This window comes from Monodelphis domestica, chromosome 4 (genome assembly GCF_027887165.1).
Source record: "Monodelphis domestica isolate mMonDom1 chromosome 4, mMonDom1.pri, whole genome shotgun sequence".
In the NCBI taxonomy this organism is placed as follows: Eukaryota; Metazoa; Chordata; class Mammalia; order Didelphimorphia; family Didelphidae; genus Monodelphis; species Monodelphis domestica.
In genome coordinates, this window is record NC_077230.1 from 91,153,013 (window position 1) to 91,174,126 (window position 21,114).

The window sequence follows — 21,114 nt, forward strand, 5'->3', positions numbered from 1 at the left end:
GGTAGGATACTAGAAGTCAGTCTAGCCAGAGTGTTGTTGAAACAATTCATATCTTTATCCTTCGCCCTATCCTCATAACTCACATTTCTCCCTGGAGTTTATTTCAGATGAGCCTGGTTCCTAGTTCACCAAAGGGGCTAGGCAGAGAGCAGGTAGAGAGCTGGACTTGGAGTCATAAAGACCTGAATTCAGATCCGGCCTCAGACCCATCCTAGTTTATGATCTTGAATAAATTCCATCATCTCAGGCCCCCTACCTGTAAAATGGGACCCTGGCATCCCCTTCCTGTAGGGCTGCCGTGTTTATAAAATGAGGCCATCCAGGCAGGGCAGCAAGCAAGGAAGGCTAGTTACTATTACCGCTAGCATTTACCAAGGCTAGGGCTGCGCCGGCAGACCTCCCAGCTCTTACCAAACCCAGAAAGACCAGGGCCTCTATTTCCACGGAATAGTGCCCTAATCTTTAGGCACGACTAGCACTCATTTAGAGCAAACAAAAGGGCTTGGGCTGTTTCTTTTTTTCTTTTTTGTAATGGACTTTCCAGACCCTCAGCGGAGGAATGGGGCCAGGGATGGGGAAATTCGAAGGAGTAGAATGTGTTCTGGGAGCTGCAGTCCATGAGGAAGCGAAGAGCTGACGAGGGAGGATCTCTTGGTAGATGTGCCACCACCTAACACTGTCCTCTCCTTCCTGCCACTCCTCTTGTGGAAGAGGCTTTAGAATCAGAGGACCCGAGTTCAAATCCTGATTCGATACTACTCTGCCTGTGAAACACATAATCTTGCTGGGTCTCGGTGTCCTCGTGTTTAAAATGAGGAGGTTGGGACTAGTTGATCCATTCTTCCATTCTAGAACTATGTCTCTGCACTCAAGGCTAAGATTGATTGTTGTTTAAACCATTTTAAATCTTAGCTCAGGAGACAGTAATACAGGAGGCAGCTACATGGCTCAGTGGATACAGGATGGGCCTGTAGTCAGGAAGACTGAGTTCAAATCTGGCCTCAGATACTTTCTAGTTGTGTGACCCTGGACAAGTCACTTAAGCCTGTTTGCCTTGGTTTCCTCATCTGTAAAATGAGCTGAAGAAGGAAATGGCAAACCATTCCAGATATCTTTGCCAAAAAAACCCAAATGGGATCATGAAGAATTGAACAGGACCGAAACAGCTGAGCAACCACAGGAATATTATTGATGGCCTAACCCTATTCGTCTATGTCTGTTCTTTTTCAATTCCTGTATCTGCCCTACTTCTCCTTCCACTGCTCTATATGGCTCCCATTATCAGTCATTCAATAAACAAATAAATAAATAAATAAAGTTAGTGTTTATTCTGTATCAGGCACCAGTAAGATGAGGAAGCAAATGAGCTGAGCTTATATTCTATCAGGCGATATAACATGTATACAGTACAAGTAATTACAAAAGGAATGCAAGGTCAGTAAGCAGGGGGGAGCATCATTGGGGAAGGTGGGATAAAATCAGAAAGGCCTCAAGTTAAGAAAAGGCATTTAAAGAAATGGTAGAGGGGGCAGCTGGGTGGCTCAGTGGATTGAAAGCCAGGCCTAGAGATGGGAGGTCCTGGGTTCAAATTTGGCCTCAGACACTTGCCAGCTGTGTGACCCTGGGCAAGTCACTTGACCTCCATTGCCTAGCCCTTACCACTCTTCTGCCTTGGAGCCAATACACAGTATTAATTCTAGGACAGGAGGTAAATGTTTAAAAAATAAAGAGATGATATTCTTTCTTGGAAAGAAACAAGGATTTTAAGAGGAAGCCAGGCATTCTAGTCATGAGGGACAAACCTTGCAAGGAATTAGAGTCAAGAGTCAAGAGTGCTATTTGTGGAGAACAGCAAAAACATCAGTCCAAACACTTGCATTGTATTCAAGCCCCTTTTTCTGATTCATACCAGTGCATCTTTTCCCCCCTCAGCCTGGGAGTTCTCTCTGGCGAAGGGCAATGTTTTCCCCTTTAATATAAGTTTATATTATGATACAGATTATATGTGTGTGTGTGTGTGTGTGTATATAATAAGAATATAATATAAGGGAGAGGACTGAATTGCAACATAAGAACTCCCCCATTAATGTTTCTTATGTCTAGGATTATAGAATCCAGATCCATAAGGAACCTTAGAAGTCTAATCCCTTCTTTTACAGGTCAGGAAACTGAGTCCAAGAGGTTAAGTGACTTGCCCAAAGTCACATACAGGGTTAGTGGCAGAGCCAGAGTAGAAACCCAAGCTAAGCCCAAAACACTTCTCTTTCGACTCTAATAGTCTGTCTTCCTAGGATCACCTTATTATCACTATGGCGCTCTCAATAAATTCATTGTGTGCATTGAGCATGACACATCCTACATTGGGGCTAGAGTTTGTAGAATTGAGTTTCTTTCTCTAAAAAACAAAACAAAACACTTGATTTTCTGTTCTAGTAACAATTCTAAGACAGAAGGACAAGGGCTAGGGTTAAATGACTTGCTCAGGGTCACACAGCTAGGAAGTATCTGAGTTCACATTTGAACCCAGGTCGTCCCAAGTCCAGGCAGGCTCTCTATCCACTGAGCCACCTGGTTGCCCCCAGAATTGAAGTTCCCTGTGCCCCCACACTCACACTGGTTCTTGACACCATTCTGGAATGACTGACTTCTAATATCCTACCTTGGTCCTCTGGGCAGTATCTTCATTTGCTGAGTAACTAGTGGTACATCTCATCCTGACCCAGATAGAGGCAACTAGTCTTTGAGCACAGGGTGAGATTTATTATTATCATTAATACCACCAATAACACTAGTGGAAGAAGTGGTATTGGGTGGTATTTTTCAGGACTCAGGAGCTGAAAGCCAATCAGAACAATACAAAGACTAAAAATAGCATGAAGAAATTCTTTGTGACTATATTTTTGGAAACGAGATGTTTTCGTTGTTGTTTTATTTTATAAGCATTAAGAGATTCTCCCAAATAGCTTTATCAGCTCTCTAGGCTTGCTATTTGGCCGTACAAATCTAACATGAAAATCCAATGTTGCGCACAAAAAGAAAGGAGGGACCGCTACTGCTCCAGACCTCCCATCAGGGAGCTACAGTTTAGAGAGAAAAAGCAACAGTCCCACAAGGGCAGCGAGGTGATAGAGTGCCTAGCGAATATTTCTGATTTCAACTCAAGCCTCAAATACTGTGCCAGCCGTGTGACCTTGGCTAAGTCACATCACCCCTTGTTTGCCTCACTTTCCTCATCTGTAAAATGAGATGGAGAAGGAAATGGCAAACTACGGAAGTATCTATGCCAAGAAAACCCAAAATGGGGTCAGGAAGAATCCAACACAACTGAAAAATGACTGAACAACAACAGCCCCATATCTGAGCAAAATATTGCATCTCAGCTCTTTGTATTTCCTCCCTTTTTTGCAAGTTTGCTAATATTCTATCTGCCCCTGCGCCCCATAATGCTTCTGCTCTCATCTGAGCAAGACAGGATGAAAGACTGATTATTATCTTGCTCAGTTCTGGGGGTGGGGAGGGCTGCCTCTCTCTGCAGACAGAATCAACCGAGTTTCTAGCTTATATAAAGCTCTGCAGATCCAACTCCTTACACCTTTTTCACTATTAATGATGATGATGCTTCTGATGAAATTGATAATCATTTGCTGCCAATCTTACAAAAGGAAGCTTAATTAGATCATAAGATTTAGAAACGGAAAGCACCTCGAGACCCTCTAGCCCAATCCCATCCTTTTACAGAAGGGGAAACTAAGGAAACCCAGGTAGGAAAAAGAATTTGGCCAAAGACATAAGAAGTTGCCAGAACCAGAGTTCAAGATCTACGGTCTTCTGATTCCAAATCTAGTGTTCTTAGTATTATACCACTAGTAATCCTCTAATAATAAACAGTATTATAAACAAATTAAAAATTGACCATCATAGCTCCCATTTGTATAGCATTTACAAAGTGGTTTGTTTGCAGGATTCCTTTTAGTTTAGAAAGCTCTTTTTAGCTGACCTTATAATAGGGACAGCATGGCTTAATGGACAGAGCGCTGGACTTGGATTCGAGATCCGGATTCAGATCCTCCCCAATCCTTACTGGTTGCATGATGCCAGGTGAGGCATGTAATCTGCCTGTGCTTTGGTGTATTTGTTTACAGGATGAAGGGGGTAGATCTGATGGCTTTCAGTTTTCTTCTTGCTCTAAATTCAAGATCCTATGATCTTCCCATCTCCTGTGTGATTCTAGTTCTTCAATTTCTGTTCCCTTCTTCCTCTTACTCCACGCTGCATTCGCTGCCTTGCCTGGTTTCAAATCCATAGAAGAAAAATGTATCCCCCTCTCCTGACTGATTCTATGTGTTGTCTCTTCCATTATGTTGTAAGTTCCTTGAAGACAGAGGCTTTTTAAAAATTAATTGTATCCCCTGGGCAGTTAGGTAACTTAGTAGATGGAGAGGCAATCCTAATTCTGCAGAGCCTCTGATGTTCCATTATTTGCCATCACAAAGCAGCCCTGGAAGAACACTAAAGTTAAAAATACAGGTGGGAGGCAGACATCTGGGTGGCTCAGTGGACTGAGAGCCAGGCCTAGAGATGGGAGGTCCTGGGTTCAAATCTGACCTCAGACACTTCCCGGCTGTGTGACCCTGGGCAAGTCACTTAAACCCTGTTGCCTAACCCTTACATCTCTTCTGCCTTGGAACCAATACACAATATTGACTCCAAGATGGAAGGTAAGGGTTAAAAAAAAAAAAGAATGGAACAGATGAAAGAGGACAAAGGAAGGAAGGTATTTCCAATTAAAGGAATGGCATAGGAAAGAGCAGAGACCCTCAAGAAAAAACCCTCAAGATTTCTTTGGTTGGAAAATGAGTGTGCTGGTTTGGCTAGGTTAGACAAAAGGTCTTGAAAAGTGATTAGCTGAGGTAGATTGAGAGCACCTGGTTAAAGATGAGCTGAAAGGTTTGGGATTTATTTTGTTGTTAGTGGAAAATCATTAAAAATGTTGGAGTGCAACTAGGTAACGCACTGAATAAAGCACTAGACCTGGAGTCAGGAGGGCCTGGGTTCAAATCTAGCACCAGATGTTGCCTAGCTAGGTGACCCTGGGCAAGTCACTGAACCCTGATTGCCTCGTTCTTGAAGGAAAGGGTTTTAGAAAAAAAAGTTGCTGAGCATGTGAGTGAGGTGGAAGGTTGGTATTTTGGACAGATCAGTCTGGCTGTCTTATGCAGAATGGATTAGACATGGATAAGGGAGAAACAAGGATGGGCATTAGAATATTATATATGCTTGAACATTCAAAGACGTCAGGGCAAAGGTGGGCAAAAATGTTAGGAAATACGACTCGGGAGTAAGAAATGATATTTATAGCCTCTATAGAGAGCTTATGCCTTTACAGCCTCTATATCATGTAGCCTTGTGCCAAGTTTTGAGCCATGAGACTTGGAAGAACATATATTCATTGGATCCTCGATTTGGAGCTGGAGAAGACTATAGAGGCCATTAAGTCTAATTTGCAGATAAGTAAACTGAGGCACAGGGGGGCTAAGTGATGCATCCAAGTAAATGCATATGGTTGGATTTGAAACCATCTTACTGACTCAAGTCCAATAACTACCCTATCTCCTAGGCGAGGATGGATTGCTACCAACAGGAAAGCCTGAGGGTGTGCAGAAGGGGAAAGCAGGGTGCTGATCTGCCTCCAGTTCTCCCTGCGTGAAATCTAGTTAAAGGGAGGAGTGATGGCCAGACAGAAGACTCGGGGCAAAGTCAGGGCGAAGCTTTGCCAGACTTGATGCCCGGTGGACAACTGGGAGCATTTCACTAGCCTGGCCTCGTCTCCTGAACTCTTCCCAAGCAGTTGGAAATGGCTGAATCTCTATTTATTTCAGGACCAGAGGGAGCAGGGCAGAAGGAGTTACTGAGAGGCGCCGTTCCACTCAACATGAAAACTTTCCAACTCAGCAAACGGTACAGGTACCACGGAAGGAAGGCACAGGGAGCAGCGTGCTCCAAGCCATGAGTCCCTACCCTGGGGTCCCGGAATTTGTTTTGCTTTGGGTGCTCAAATAAAGAACTGTATTCTAATATAACTGGTTTCTATTGTAATACTATCTATTTTATCTTATAAAAAACATTTTATTTCATTTTAATCTACTTTAAATCCAGATTTATCTGTATTTGTTTTATTCTATAAAAGAAGTAAAAGTCAATGGACTCCCCTTCCAGAATATTTACAATAATATTTAAATGCTATTCTGGAAAGGGGGTCCATGTCATCCATGTCACTAGACTGCCAGAGGGGTCTGTCACACACACACACACACACACACACACACACACACACACACACACACACACACACGGTTAAAAACCCCTAGTCTGGTGTAACAAACTCTGAATCTAGAGTAGGAAAATAATCCCAGCCTCTTAGGACTCTTTTTTTTTTTTTAAACCCTTAACTTCCGCCATGGAATCAATACTATGTATTGGCTACAAGGCAGAAGAGTGGTCAGGGCTAGGCAATGAGGGTTAAGTGACTTGCCCAGGGTCACACAGCTGGGAAGTGTCTGAGGTCATATTTGAACCCAGGAGCTCCTATTTCTAGGCCTGGCTCTCCATCCACTGAGCCACCCCGTTGCTCCCCTCTTTGGATTCTTAACAGGTATTATGACTTAGGGTTTTTTGGTATCCGCCTTGCATGTAGCTCAGACCAGCTCACAAGAGCCAGTTGTTAAATGTTGAGTGTGAGCATTTACACTCTGGAAATCAGAAAAAGCTACCAATTCAGAGTTGATTTATTGTAATGGAGAAAATGTTAATAATGTAGATTAAACCTGAAAGTGTATCCAACACGCCTTTTTTCCCCTCACCTCTTCAGAGAACTGGTTGTTAAGCATTTACCAGCCTACTCCAGCTTGCACAGCAGGTGATACCTGATCCATGTTTGTTCATTGACTTCTCATTGACAGATTGATAAACCTGCCACAGAATCCTAGGGTTTGAGGCTGGAATGAAGGTTAAGGATCACTTCATTTAATTCCCACATTATAGAGCTACGAAAACCAAGACTCGGAGAGAGGAAGTCACTTGACCAAATGGTAGTTAGTCACTGAAATGGCACACAAAACTGGTCTTCTGGGTCCAAAGTCCAGTGAAATGGTAGAGAGGACAGATGTGAGGTTAAAGAAAGCCAGGAGAGAGAAGGAAACAGGACAGCTGAGCTTGAATGAGCCCAGTCCGTATGAACTAGAAATAAAGCAATTTGACCAAAACTGAGCAAAAAATACCATGGAATCTCTCTTCCCCCTGAGAAAGTATTCGTAATAATTCAATAATAATAAGACACCCAGCTCCTTGTTGGGGGGGAGAGGAAGAGTGGATGAGGAAACTCTCAAATATCGGTCCCATTATTTTCAGCTCAGTTTGTAATAAAATAGCTAGAGAGAAGTGTGGCTTACATCCTGTATATGCAAAATGCTCTATGAATCTTAAGATGTTAGTAAACATTACATCTTGGCGAGGGCCACATTCAGATAAGCAAAAGAGATGAGAGTGGGGGGAGAGGTGGCAGGGGAGCAGCTGGGTGGCTCAGTGGATTGAGAGCCAGGCCTAGAGACGGGAGGTCCTGGGTTCAAATCTGACCTCAGGTACTTCCCAGCTGTGTGACCCCGGGCAAGTCACTTAACCCCCATTGCCTAACCCTAACCAAAACACAGTATCAGCTCTAAGATTGAACGTAAGGGTTTGGAAAAAGAGAGAGATGAGAGTCCACGAATAGCTCAGAACATGAGAGTCCAATAACTTATAATTTATTACCTATTATAACATAATCACATGTGAGCATATGAAACTGGCCCAAGAAATGGACGCCCAGGAAAGTAACTTGCTCAAGTTTGCCTAGTTGGTAAGTGTAAGCCTATCGCTGGTCCACAGCACATTTTTACCAAACCCCAAAACTTTTATTATCAAAATCCTTCACTTAATAACATGCATTTAATATATACATATATACCACCTTGAATGCCCCACAAAATGACTGGCTTCAGCTTATTTCTCCAGCGGGCCCTGTGTCAGCACCGGGGAGCCGAATGTGCACTATACAGCTGGGCAAGCGGATTTCCAGGCAAATGACCTCATTTTGCCAGGGGGGAGGGGACGGGTCACTGCAGATTCTTGGGTGAGTCTAGAAAAAGGCACCACAAAGGCAGAGGTGTTTCTAGAGGAGTCCTTCTCCTCCTTTCCCGTCCTCCATTCTTGAACCTATGGGATCCGAGGACCTTGAAGCGGAGGGGGGCAAACCTAGAGGCCATTTCTTCATCATCGTCATTAACCTTTATATAGAACTTTCAAGTCTGCCCAGGATTCTACACATATTGTCTCATTGGAGCCTTATAACAATCCTGGAAGATAAAGGGTCTCCGTTTTGCATTAAGAGGAAACTAAGGCACCCTGAGGAGTCCAGGCTCACCCAGCTAAAAGATCAGTGAACAGGATTGGAATTCAGCTCCCAGCCCTTGACTGTCCTTTGGCTGTCTCCAATCTGCCCTGTCTCCAATCCGCCCCTCCCTCCCTTTGAAGAAATTCCAGAAGAGTGACTCACTCCAGGTTACTGGGGAGTTATCCTGTGGCAGCCAGGCCTAGAAATTAAATGGCCTTGGCATCACACCGCCCCAGAGACAGCTCCCAGTTCACCTCACGGTGTCCGGTCCATGCCCGCGCCTCACCCTAGCATCCAAAGGGCAGTTGGAGACATCCTATCTGCAGCTGAGAGTCTTTCTATAGGAGATTCTCCCCAGGAAAGAGGCCCCTCCTGAGCTCTGCCTCACAACATCGCACAGGGCGATGCCACCTCTCCCACGAATCCTTCCTCTCCCCAGCAGTGGCCGTTCCCTCCTGAAATGGTTCTGCACAAGCTGTACCTAATGTATATACCCTTCTTGGCACGGAGGCTGATTTCCTCCCAGGTTGGGGGTCCTTGTCATGGAGTGTCCAACTCCTCCTTGACTCTGTTTGGAACGTTCTTGGCCAGGATACTGGAGCGGAGGCTGGCCATTTCCTTCTCCAGCTCATTGGACAGGCGAGGAAACTGAAGCGAGCAGGCTTAAGTGACTCGCTCACAGTTCCACAGCCAGGCTGGATTTGAACTCAGGCCTTCTGCCTTCTGATGAAGTCCTACGCTTCATGCCCTGAACCATTTGGGTTAGGATGGAGAGAGTGCCTTTTCGCTGTGGAATTGAATTTAGCACGTGCTCCTCGGCTCCGCATCACGGACCTCCGGAGCCACATCCGCTCCTTTCCGGGGGCGCTTCCCCACGGGGTGACCCTGGACAAGTCCTTAGGCTCTCAGCCTCAGTCTCCTCCCCGGCCCCATGAGGACGATGACTCCCTCCCGGAGATGTGGTTCTGAGGCTCGCCTGAGATCACCTGGAAGGCGACACCTGCGAGAACTGTTCAGTGGAGGATCTGAGACTAGACGGTCTCTAAAGGATCCCGGGCTGGTAGATCTCGCACACTGAGCGCCAGTCTGGGAGAGTCTCGGCCGCCTACAAGTTTAGGGTAGAGCCATCAAGGCAGGCGGGTGACCGGGAAGAGGGCCCTCCTGGGTTCCGGGGACCTGGCGGGGAACTGTGTGGAGGAGGCCTATGGCCTCCTTCGGGAGCCTCGCCCGGCGGCGCTGTTCCGAGGGTGAACAAAGGGAGTGTGGTGGGGATCGCCGGGGGCAAACGTCGGTACCACTGTCTGGGATACGGAAAAAAAGTCGTTCTCAGCCTGTGTGGGCACGGAACTCGTTCGGCTTTCCTCCTCCCGCCCTCTCCCCGCTCCCCCGGCCCGGAGCCCCGGGGCACTGGACGCGAACACGGCCATTCAGCCTTTGCCTGGCACAAGCAGAGGGCAGCCCCGAGAGTCCCTCAAGTTAAAGCTTTCCAAAGAGAAGAGCCCATCCCGGCTCAGCCCGCTTCGCCTCTTCCAATTTGGAGGCCCTCTTCTCGGGGCTCGCTCCCGCCTGAGGGCCCTCCGAGGGAGAGAAGCCGCTCGCCCTCCCCAGGCCCCCGGCCCCTGGCGGGACACCGCTGCTCTCCCGGTTCTAGCCTTCCCAGCTTCGTGTAACTGCCCTGGCAGGCACCCCAACGGGCTGTAAGTTGGCCGGGAGAGCGGCCACCATCCGGGCGACAGCTATTTCACAGTGAGGGGCCCGGGGCTGGCCTGGCTTCCTCTGCTCCAGGGAGCCGCATTTTTCTAAGATTATTATTCCTTGGGCTGGCTGTTCAGCTCCACGGCGTCATTTCCCTTTTGGGTGGGAAAGTTCTTTCCTTTTGCACTAGACTCTTAGGATGAGTTCAGCCTCCTTTGGGGGAGGGGGCGGGGCGGGAAGCCCCTCTCCATCCCGCACAAACAAGGCCAGGGAGAGCCCGGGTCAAAGTTCAAGGATTAGGGCTCATACTCACAAGTGGAAAGATGAGGGAAGTCTGGGACGGGAACTCCATTTACATTTATTGCGGAGGGGCAGGCAGGGAGGGATTCGTCCCTGAGCCTGGGCAGCTCTAGCCATAGTAATGAAACATCACTAAATGCCCGGCACTGGGCCCTGGGAAAAGTACAGTGGATGGAAAGCATTAAGAAAGGTTTATTTCATTCAATTGAATTGAATGAGGTGCCTGCCCTAAAGGGACTTGGAGCCTAAGGAGGGTACAGGAAGGAGAAACAATAACACATAGAACATTTTTGTTTATCAACAATGAAAATCTTGAAGTTTCCGCACAGCAGGAAAAGAGTCAAAGAATATGCAAAGGGAGGGAGAAAAGACTAGAACCTCGGAGGTTTCTCCTGCCTCTGCCTTGCCTCTGCCTTAATTCCCGATACAAATCTGATTTCTATGAAATGGACACTTTAAAGAGACTTCATGACTCAGATCAGCACTGAACCTCCAGACACAGAAGGAAGAGAAGAAAATTTTCAATCACAGTTCAGTTCAATTCCACAAAGATTTAGAAGAGTTTACACTAGGCCAGGCACTGTGCTTGGGGGGGCAGAAGGAAGGGGGGCTTGGTGAACACACGAACAGGTTTGTGCTCGTGTTCTTGAAAATAAAATGTTTATGGGCACCTCTTGTTTTTAACGTTATTCATTTTTAAAAAGATCTCTCCCTGATACTGCAACAAAGAAGACATGGGTTCTTGTATAAAATGTTCTAGAGCTAATTCTATTAAATCAATGAATTAAAATAATAATAATAATAATATCTCTCCTCTCTTCACTCCATATAGCCAGTGAAGCATCTCTTGTAACAAAGAGTAGAAAACATGGAGAAGAAAGAAACAACACCCCCACCACATTTGATGGGCCCAGTGAGATGCCATGCCAGTGGCCCCCACATCTGTAAAGATGGCCAAGGAGTGCATTTTCTCAGCTTTCTGTGGAGCTCACCCTCTACAAGGAGAGAGCTGAGACTCCCCCATGAAAGACACTCAATGAATATTGGCTGGCTTAGTGAGCCCATCCAGAAAACCCAAACACCTCATTTTAACTAGCAGTTTCAGCTCATTCTCCACCAATCTCTAACCTGACAGCCCCACGTGTTTTCAGTTTCCACTTCCTCCTCTGTGACATTCCTGGCTCCTACTCTGCTCTAAATCCTAATCAAGCACGTTGGCTACATAGAGTATAGAGTATATAGGTGCTACATGAGAGGATGCAATGACTAGACCATTAGACTTGGGGTCAGGAATATCAGACTCAAGCCCTGTCTCTAGCACTAACTAGCTGTGTGACCCTAGGCAGCTCATTTACTCTTTCTTGTCCTCAGTGTTCTCATTTGTAAAATGGATTCTATGACAGCTAAGGTCCTTTCTAGCTCTAAATCTATTCTTCTGTGTAAAATTTTCTGTCTGGAAAATCACATACTCCCATCCCTCCATTTTACAGAAGAGGAAACTGAGTTCATTCTTAGCATTTTCAACCCAAGAATTACATATTAAATTCCTATCAAGTGGCATATTAATCACATACCAAATTATATATCAGAAAAGAAAAAGAGCTACAAACGCCAGCTGATCTGGTCCACCTTTAAGCCAATAAAACTTTCAGGGACAAAGTCACAAAGGCCTAAAAACTCGCATCCTGCACTGCAGGCGCCACCAATGATCCTGGCCATCAGTCCAACAAGGCTTTGTTAAGCACCCACTCTGGGGCAGGCACTCTGGGAGGGATGCCACCCGCAGAGTAAGAGCATTGCTGTAAGACCCCTGAGGCTCCTTCTCCAAATCTGCACAAACACAGGCAGGTATTTCCAAAGGATGGTCCAGCAGAGACCCTGGCAAGCGGGCCCCTAGGGGACGTGGAGGTCACACTGGAAGATCCCCCAGGGGACCATCAGAAGCAGATACACAGTAAAGAGTCCTGGCCTCCAAGACAACCTCCACCTGTTCCCCAGGCTGGCCAGAGAGCTGAAATCATCCCAGACTAAAAGTGGCCCTACTTGGCAGAGTTAGTTGGCTCTGTGGCTAGAGAGCCATGTCTGGAGACTGGAGACCCTGGACGAGTCCCTTAACCTCCACTGCCAAGCCCTGACCACTCTTCTGCCTTGGAACCCAGTATTGATTCTAAGATGGAAGGTGAGGGTTGTTTTTTAAAAAGTGGTCCAAATTGAACCTATCTTAAAACACTGAAAATAAGCACAAGTTCTACATGGTTTGCCAGACTCAAAAGCTGTTTCTAGTAGTTTTTGGTCAATCAACAATTATGAATTAAGCACATATTGTATGCTGGGGCAGCTAGATCATGCAGCAGAGAGCTCAAGGGATCTAGAGTCAGGGAGACTCGTCTTTTTGAGTTCAAATCTGCCCTCCTACATTTACTAGCTATGTGACCCTGTGCAAGTCACTTACCCTGCTTGTTTCAGTCTCCTCATCTGGAGAAGGAAATAGCAAACCACCCCAAGAAAACCCCAAATGGGGTCAGGAAAAATCCGATCCAACTGAAAATAACTGAAGAACAACCATGACTATGTGCCAGGCAATATGCAAGCATCCAGGCTACAAAGTAGAACAAAAACACAGTTCCTGGCCTCAAAGATGTCATATTCTAAAGAGGTAACTATCACTCTGTCTGTCTGTCTGTCTCTCATTCTTTCTTTCTCATACATGTGTGTAAGTGGATAAATTAAGATGGATCTAATAATAATAACTAACTTTCCTATATCTGCCTACAACCTTGGGAGGTAGGTGCTCTTGCTATCCTCATTTTGTAGCTGAGGATACTGAGGCAAATAGCAATGAAATGACTTGTCCAGGGCCACAAAGCTAGTAAGTATATGAGATCACATTTGAACTCGTCTTCCTGACTCCAAGCCTGGGGCTTCTACCTGCTGGGCCACCTGCTAGATGGCTCTAGAAGGAACCTTAGGTGAACCCCTTTATTTTACAGATAAAGAAAATTACAACCAAAGGAGTCATAGTCACCCAGCTGGTAAGAGGAGACAGGATTTGAATCCAAGTCTTCTGCTTCTAGAGCACATGCTTTTTCCACTCCTCTTCTTCCTGGACTCACCTTGCTTCTAATCACCCTCTAAAGTCTAGCCTCAGGGGGGGGGGGGCAATTGGGTAGCTCAGTAGATTGGGGGCCAGGACTGGAGACAGGAGGTCCTGGGTTCAAATGTGACCTCAGACACTTCTCAGCTGTGTGACCCTGGGCAAGTCACTTAACCCCCCATTGCCTTACTGCCTCGGAGCCTATACACAGTGTTGATTCCAAGATGGAAGGTAAGGGTTTAAAAAATTTTTTTTAATAAAAAAAAATCTAGCCACAGACTGTGAAAACAGCAGGTTTATATTTGGACACCATGGAAGCAAATGGCCCTGACTAGATGCCAAGATTTGGTTTCTTTCCTGGTTTCATACCTGATTTCTCTCCCCCTAACAAGAGGTATTCATTTTTCTTTAACCATGACTCTTTAACTTGAAACTCCCAAACCAGAATCTCAAATGCTTCCAACTAAGGTCCAGTGCTCAGTCAAAGCAGACTGTCTGCCCCACCACATCTCATCACCCATGTGCCCTACCAAGAGCCAGATCTCCAAATTTTCCCTTCATCCAATAAACATTTATTCAGCACCTACTGTATACAAAACATCATGCCTATCCACTGGACAGTTACAAAGTTAAAGCAATACCATCATGGAGTTTATGATCAACTAAGAAGATAAGCTACAAACACAGATAACCATAATACACGCTACTAAATGATAAGGGAATCGGAGAAGAACAAAACTGTGGAGTATAGTAGAGAAGGACATTATTGTCTGGGGGAAACAACAGATCATAATTGACTGGTTACTTTGACAACTAAGTGGACTGCAGAGAGCAGAGAGATACAGAGACCAGTCAGGAGATTCTTAAAACAGTCATAAGATCATGGAATCATGGATTTAGAACTGACAGAAAACCTGCAGGCCAGAAAGAATTTAATTTAATTTAATTTAAAAAGTAATTGAGAAATTTAAAGCATAGGGAGGTTAAGTGACTTGTCCGAGTCACAGACATCATCCATGTGAGCGGTAATAAGCCCCTCACCTAGGGTGGTGGCATTATGAATAGAAAGGAGGACATACACATATGAAATATTTCAGAGGCAGAATGGACAAGATTTGGCACTTGATTAGAAATGAGGGGTATAAGGGAAAGGGAAGAGTCAAAGATGGCTCCAAGGTTTTGAGTCTGAGTGATTGAGTGGTTGATGGTGTCCATGAAATAAAAATAAAAGTTGGAACAAAGAGCAGATTTGGGGGAGAAAATAATGAGTTCAATTTTGTACCTACTAAATTCAAAATGTTGCAAGAATGTCTGGGTTAATACATTTAGTGGTTAGATGGAAATATAGAGGTAGAGCTCAGGGTATGAGCTTATAGACTTTTTTTTAAACCCTTACCTTCCATCTTAGAATCAACACTATGTATTGGTTCTAAGGCAGAAGAGTGGTAGGGGCTAGACAGTGAGGGTTATGTGACTTTCCCAGGGTCACACAGCTGGGAAGTGTGAGACCAGATTGGAATCCAGGTCTGGCTCTCTCAATCCACTAAACCACCTAGCTGCCCCCATGGGCATATAGTTTTGGAAAGGATAGGCATGTGGATGAAGAAGGGATTGAGACCATCAAGGAAAGCACCAAAGGGAGAGGAGGACCAATGTTTCATTGGCCCTACCCCCACCTCCCTTTCCTCCCTGCCCATCCTGTGTTTATCTGGGCAGACCTAATATCGGTCTGTCAGAACATGAACAGTTATCACCTAGCCCTAGAGGAGGGATTTATATTTGTTTTGTTCTGGCCCCAGAAGGCAAAACCAGGAGTCATGGGTGTAAATTGCAAAGGGGTAACTTTAAGCTTGACATCAGAAAACATTTCTGATAATTAATGGTCAAAAAGTGGGCAGTCTCAGGAGATGGTAGATCCTCTCTCCCTGGAGGTCTTCAAGAAAGGGCTGGGTGACCATCTTGGGGGGGGGCTGTAGAGGGAACTCAAAAATGATGACTTAGAGGAGATGGTTGAGATCTCTTCTATCTCTGGAATTCTGGGAGTCTGACTTGCACAGGGCCATCGTAGCAGGTTAGACGTATGTCAGAAGCAAGCCTCCAATGCTGGTCTTCTGAAAAGAAGTCCAGGGCTATCGCCACCACACTACAACTATTTCTCATCTAACAAGATCCATGGCAGGGGCTAGGGCAGAGAGTTTCCCAAAGAGGTAGAGGCCCTGCTGCCGGGTCACGATAAAAGAAATCTTACTGTTTGTTCTTTAATTCAAGGCAGGCTCTATAGAGCGTTGTCCAGAAACCCCAAAAGTTTATGTTAAGTGTGCAATGAGCTCTCAGGGAGACAAACTTAGTTCTTTCCATCTCCACTCATGCTTATTACCTAGTAAAAAGGTCAAAGGGTTACAGTGAATAAACTAAAAGATGTGTCACTCGCAGGAAGGATACTCGGACCCATCAGGAAAGTTGAGTAAACTTAGGCAGCTACCTCCTTGCATCCTTTTCAAAGCACCACCCACCCACTTTTATTTCCATTTTACTCAGACTTCATTCTTCTGTAGACAAGCTACATTAGTTCACAGACAGAGAAATTGAAATTTGCTGGGGAGGGAAGGGAAAGGGACAAGCCTAAAGGATCTGGTCCTCCTCAGAACCCAAGAATCTTGACTGCCAGATTTTTGCACCAGACAGAGGAAGGAAGTAGATAAAGGGCAGAAAGTAGGAAGAAAGGAAAGTCAATCTTGTATGCTTTAGCAGGAATTCTTGTCCAGGTAAGGACCAATCAAGGACCTTCCTTCCAATTCTGATCCTGTAGCTGATAATCAAAACTCTAAGAAGAAGCAAGTTTGGAAAGGATGATTGGCTAATAGGGGAGGCCCAAAGAAGGTATAATCTCCCTAGGACGACTGGGTTATTTAGATCAACCTCAACCTTTCACCCCTTTCTTAATTCCTCTGATCTCCTAGTTAGCAAATAAGAAATCTATTTTTTTTTCTTTTAAAGGAGGGGGGAGGAGACAAATGGATATTTTTTTAATTGTACTCTTTGAAAACAAACCAAGTTCAGTGTTCAAACTTCAATAACCCCATCTATTAAAATTTGGAAGTAGTAACATAGAACATCTGAATTCAAAACCACCTAGAGAGACCATTCAAAAAGGTCAGTTGTGAATCCTATCTGGCCAGAAAAGTCTGGTAGCCTGTGGGTCAGGAACAGTGGTCTTGAAAGGTTAACATTGGAATCGTGGGTACCAAACAGGGTATGTAAAGAGCAAGCGAACAAGCCCCCCCCCCCCCCCCCCCCCCGCTTTCCTCCCTGTTTCTGGGAAGGAGGAGGTGGCAGACACCCTGGGCAGCTTAACTTTCCCTCGCCACCTCGATCCAAGAGCAGCCTAAGAAGGTAAAGCGTTCCTAACTTCACCAGGGTCCATCATCCCAATGAACTCCGGGGCAAAGGGAGAGGGAGGAGGGAAAGAGTCCTCAGCGACCACCTCCCCATCCTGGGACCCGCCGAACCTTTCCTGGCACAACTGTAGTGAACTCCGAGTGAGTGTAACCTTGGGCTCTCCAGCCCAGGATGCAACCTGCTGCACCCCCAGTAAGGAAGCGGAGGGCTGAGAGATGCAACGGGACGCCCCAGCCAACCTTCCGCTTCTCTGCGCCTTCTCCCCTCCGCACCCCAAACCTTAGCAGAGAAGCAGACACCCGGAGCCCGCCGATGCCCCTGCGCTCCCTCACTCACCGGTGATAGCGCTCCGCCCCCCAGGGGCTCGGTGGAGCGCTCCCCGCTGCGTCGCAGCCCCCAGGCTGGGCGGAGGGTCGGCGGGGCCGGGGGACCCCGGAGCCCGTGTGCTGTTCTCCCGCTCCCAGGACACAGGCAGCAGAGGCGGCGGAAGCCCGAGAGGGGGCCCTGGCTCGGGCTCAGGTTCCCGCTCTGGTCCCAGAGCCACGGTTGAGAGGGGAGCTCCGCTCGGTTGGCCCCAGGGTGAAGCGCTGGGCACCAGCAAGGGCGGCAAGCCCCGAGTCTGGGAGACCCCAAGCAGCAGCAGTAGGAACGGGGGCAGCCGCGGCCAGAGCCGAGCGCACGGCGTGGCCATGATCTCTGCGCCCGAGCCTCACATGCCCAGCCGAACCGGCCTGGGGCTAGGGTAGGGGCGTGTGTGCGCGCGTGTGTCTGTGTGTGTGCGAGCGGGCGGGCGGGTGTGTGAGCGTGTGTGAGCGTGTGTGTGTGTGTGTGTGTGTGTGTGTGTGAGAGAGAGAGAGAGAGAGAGAGAGAGAGAGAGAGAGAGAGAGAGAGAGAGAGAGAGAGAGAGAGAGAGAGAGAGGGAGGGAGAGAGGGAGGGAGGGAGAGGATGGAGCGAGGGGGTGCGGTCCCTAGCAGAGGGGAGAGCTAGCTGCAGGGGGGAACAAGGGACCGTTCCCGCTTCAAAAGTTCTCCTGGACCGTAGCAGGACTAGAGAGGGGCCGAGGCGTGGCGAGCCGCGGAGCGGAGGAAAGGCGGCCCCCGGCTCAGCTACATGCTAATTAGCCGGAGCCCTCCGGGGCCGGCCCAGCTCCTCCTAGAGGTTGACATCACTCGGGCGGCGGGGCGGGCAGCTGCGGCCCCGGCTCCTCACAACCCGACCTAGACACAGAGGGGGCGGGGAGAGGCCAGGGGAAGAGCCTGGCTACGGAGGGCGCGGGCTGGAGGCAGGCTGGCCGGCCTCTCCTCCATCCCCCACCCCGCCCCTGGACTCCCTGGGCACTCCGCTAGGCTCTGCGGTGATGCTGGGGAGGTAAATAAATAAAGCTTTGTCACAATGTAATTTTCAGCGACACCAGCACCCGGGGACATTTTGGAACTAACGGTGTTTGAGAGCGCGGGGGAAGGAGACCCCTCCACCCCCCGGGGGAGGGTCCAGAGATTCAAAGCTGTCTACGAGCAGAGCAGGGAGTGTGAAATGGAGGCAGGGGCTTTGTGTGGTCCTAAGAATAGACGTGATACTGGACGTGGGATTTCATGCATGCAGGGAACTCCTGAGGAAGGAAAAGCTGCTCGGGAACTTGTGGGCAACTTAGAGTGCTCTGAAAGTTAAACCCCTCCTTGCCCAGGGTCGCACGGCGCGCCAGAGACCCGAGGTGGCCCTTCCAGCTAGGTCTCCCAGGCTGTGCGGCCGGCGCTCTCCATTCTCTGGGCGGTGCTGCCCCCACTTCTTGTTATTTATAGTGAGGCTTGGATGGCAGTGAATGTTTGCACTCTATGTAGAACTGCAAGGAACGACCGAGAACATCTAGCCCACCTCCCTCATTTCACGGCTGAGGGAACTGGCCACCAGCTCCATCAGATGACTTGGGCTCTCCCAAGTAGGCTTGGAACCTGGGTCGTCTGACTCCAAAATCAGGATGCTTCGAAGAGACCAGGCCATCGCCTGTCTCTGGGACCCCCTCCACATCCATCACTTGGGTGACCGGGATATAGTCGATTAGTGGAAAGAACACCGTCTGGGTGCCAGTCTCGCGCACCCCGCTTCACTGTACTGAGCTTGCGCGAAACCCTCACCACTTCAAGCCTAAATATTCTCGTTAGAAAAAGAGGACAGATAGAGTTCTAAGGTTGGTTCCTTTGGGCTCTGACATTCCGTGAAGCCACACAAATTCACAGCGTCTTCCAACTGGAGCAGACCTGAGAGGTCCAATCTAAGCCGGGACAAAACTCCCTTCTACAATGTAACAGACAAAAGTAATCAAACAGCCTTTGCTCAGAGACTCTTAGGGAAGGGAAACACACCAGCTTCTGAGGGGGCCCATTCCAGTTTTGAATAACTCATTGTGTTAGTATTTCCTTTCTCTGAAACTTCCAGCCATTGCTCCTTGTTCTGGCCCCCTAAGGACAAGCAGGACACATTTCATAATTCCCTGTTTTTCAAACCCTTAAAGAAAGCTGTTATACCTTGCTTTCCCCCTGCCCCAACTTCCAATTTTCTCTTTCCTGGGATGAATATCCCCAATTCTTTCTATTGATCCATGATCCCAAGGGGATCCTTTCTGGTTGTCTTTATTCAGGCCCTCTTCAAATTATCCAAGGTCCAGAACTGAACTGAATGCTCTGGATAGGGATAGGGGAAGACACTCCAAAAGCTAGGAGTTGCCATACGTGGAAGGTGCATGTGAAACTGGGAGGGAAAAACGGGAAAGGGAAGGCAGGAATATCCTGGGGGAATAGCTGGGACCAGCAGGGGAAGGAGAGGTGGAGATGGGTGCTAATTTGCTTGTTAGACATATCTGAATCTTTGAGGCCATGAAGAAAGGGAATTGAGGGTCCTAGATTTTTAGTTTAAAGATCTCTAATTAAATTCCACAACACTGTCTTAAGTACAAAGTATTGTGCTAGACATTAAGGACACAAAGAACAAAGAAAAACAATCTTTATTCTCAAGGCACTTACATTCCACTCCTGAGGAAAACAGTGATGCCTAGACCTGTGAGTAAATACAAATTTCAGGAGATAGAGATCTCTAGGTCTGGTAGTAAATGAGGATGGAACTTAGAATCATTGCCTAGCAGTCCATGCTACCATGTTGTCCATGCTTCTTAGAGGCTGGCTTCAAAGAAGCCAGAAGAGTTAGAAGGAAGTAAGGGGTCAATGGCCCTGGGCATTAAAGGCAGCCCCACTGATGCAGGACCCAGGAGTGCCTCCACCCCCACCCCAGCCTGAGATTCTCATCCAAGCCAGGTGCTAGGGTATAGAATGCCTTCTCTGTAAATTCTAATGGCCTTTCATGGGTTGCCATGGTCAAAAAAGAAAATTAGCACCCTGCAGCCAAACTCATGGTGATGAGCTTTTCATTCTATTCAAGGCTTAAATGATTCAAAATTAACAATCATTCACAGCATCTGGACCAAAACAGAAACTGAAGCTCATTCCATGGAAAAGATGATTCTGAACCTTATTTTGCCCATTCACTGATTCAAAAAAAATATTGATCACATGCTTGTTATATGCAAAGCATAGTATAGGATCCAGGGGAGATAGAAAGAAAAATAAAGACAGATCTCTCACCTTCAAAGGGGCAGCTGAGTGGCCAAGTGAATAGCTCCAAGCCTGGAGTCAGGAAGACCCAAGTTCAAATTTGGCCCTCAGATATGCCCACACAGCCTTTACAAGCCAATGTGACCATGGGCAAGTCACTTCACCCTGTTTGCCTCAGTTTCCTCACCTGTAATAAGAGCTGGAGAAGGAAATGGCAAACCACTCCAGTATCTCAACCAAGAAAAACCCAAATGGAGTCACAGTGCTTGCTTCAGCAGCACATATACCAAATGGAGTCACAAAGAGCCAGACACTGAAATGACTAAACTCACAGTGCTAATATTACAGGGGATGATTCTATCTTTCTGACTTCTCTGTCTTGCCCACTTTTCCCTTCAGTATCTATTTCTATTGCTTTAAGACAAGTTTTATTGCTGCCTTCTACTTGGGTACCAGGATCATTTCTGCCCCCATTAGCCCTTCCTTGTAACCAAGGAAGGAAGCAGGCAAAGCCCATGAATCAAGAGGCCACAGCTGTCCATGGTACGTCATATTCTACACAGCCCCTCCCCTCTTAACTGATCAAAAGAGGATG

The 21,114-nt window shown here is 47.1% G+C and overlaps 1 protein-coding gene across 2 annotated transcripts in view; it reads right to left on the bottom strand.

The window, feature by feature from the left end:
• HEG1 (heart development protein with EGF like domains 1) overlaps nucleotides 1–18,062 on the bottom strand; it is a 132,894-nt gene extending 114,832 nt beyond the window's left edge. Inside the window, exon 1 of one of the 2 annotated variants that reach the window (XR_008911132.1) lies at nucleotides 17,253–18,062. Coding sequence is in view for 1 of the 2 variants with exons in the window: in XM_056793572.1 (XP_056649550.1) it covers nucleotides 17,253–17,607 (355 nt within the window). In the remaining variant the exon portion in view is untranslated. The remainder of the gene's footprint in view (nucleotides 1–17,252) is intronic. The other variant, XM_056793572.1, reaches the window with a different exon arrangement.
• Nucleotides 18,063–21,114: the final 3,052 nt, after the last annotated feature.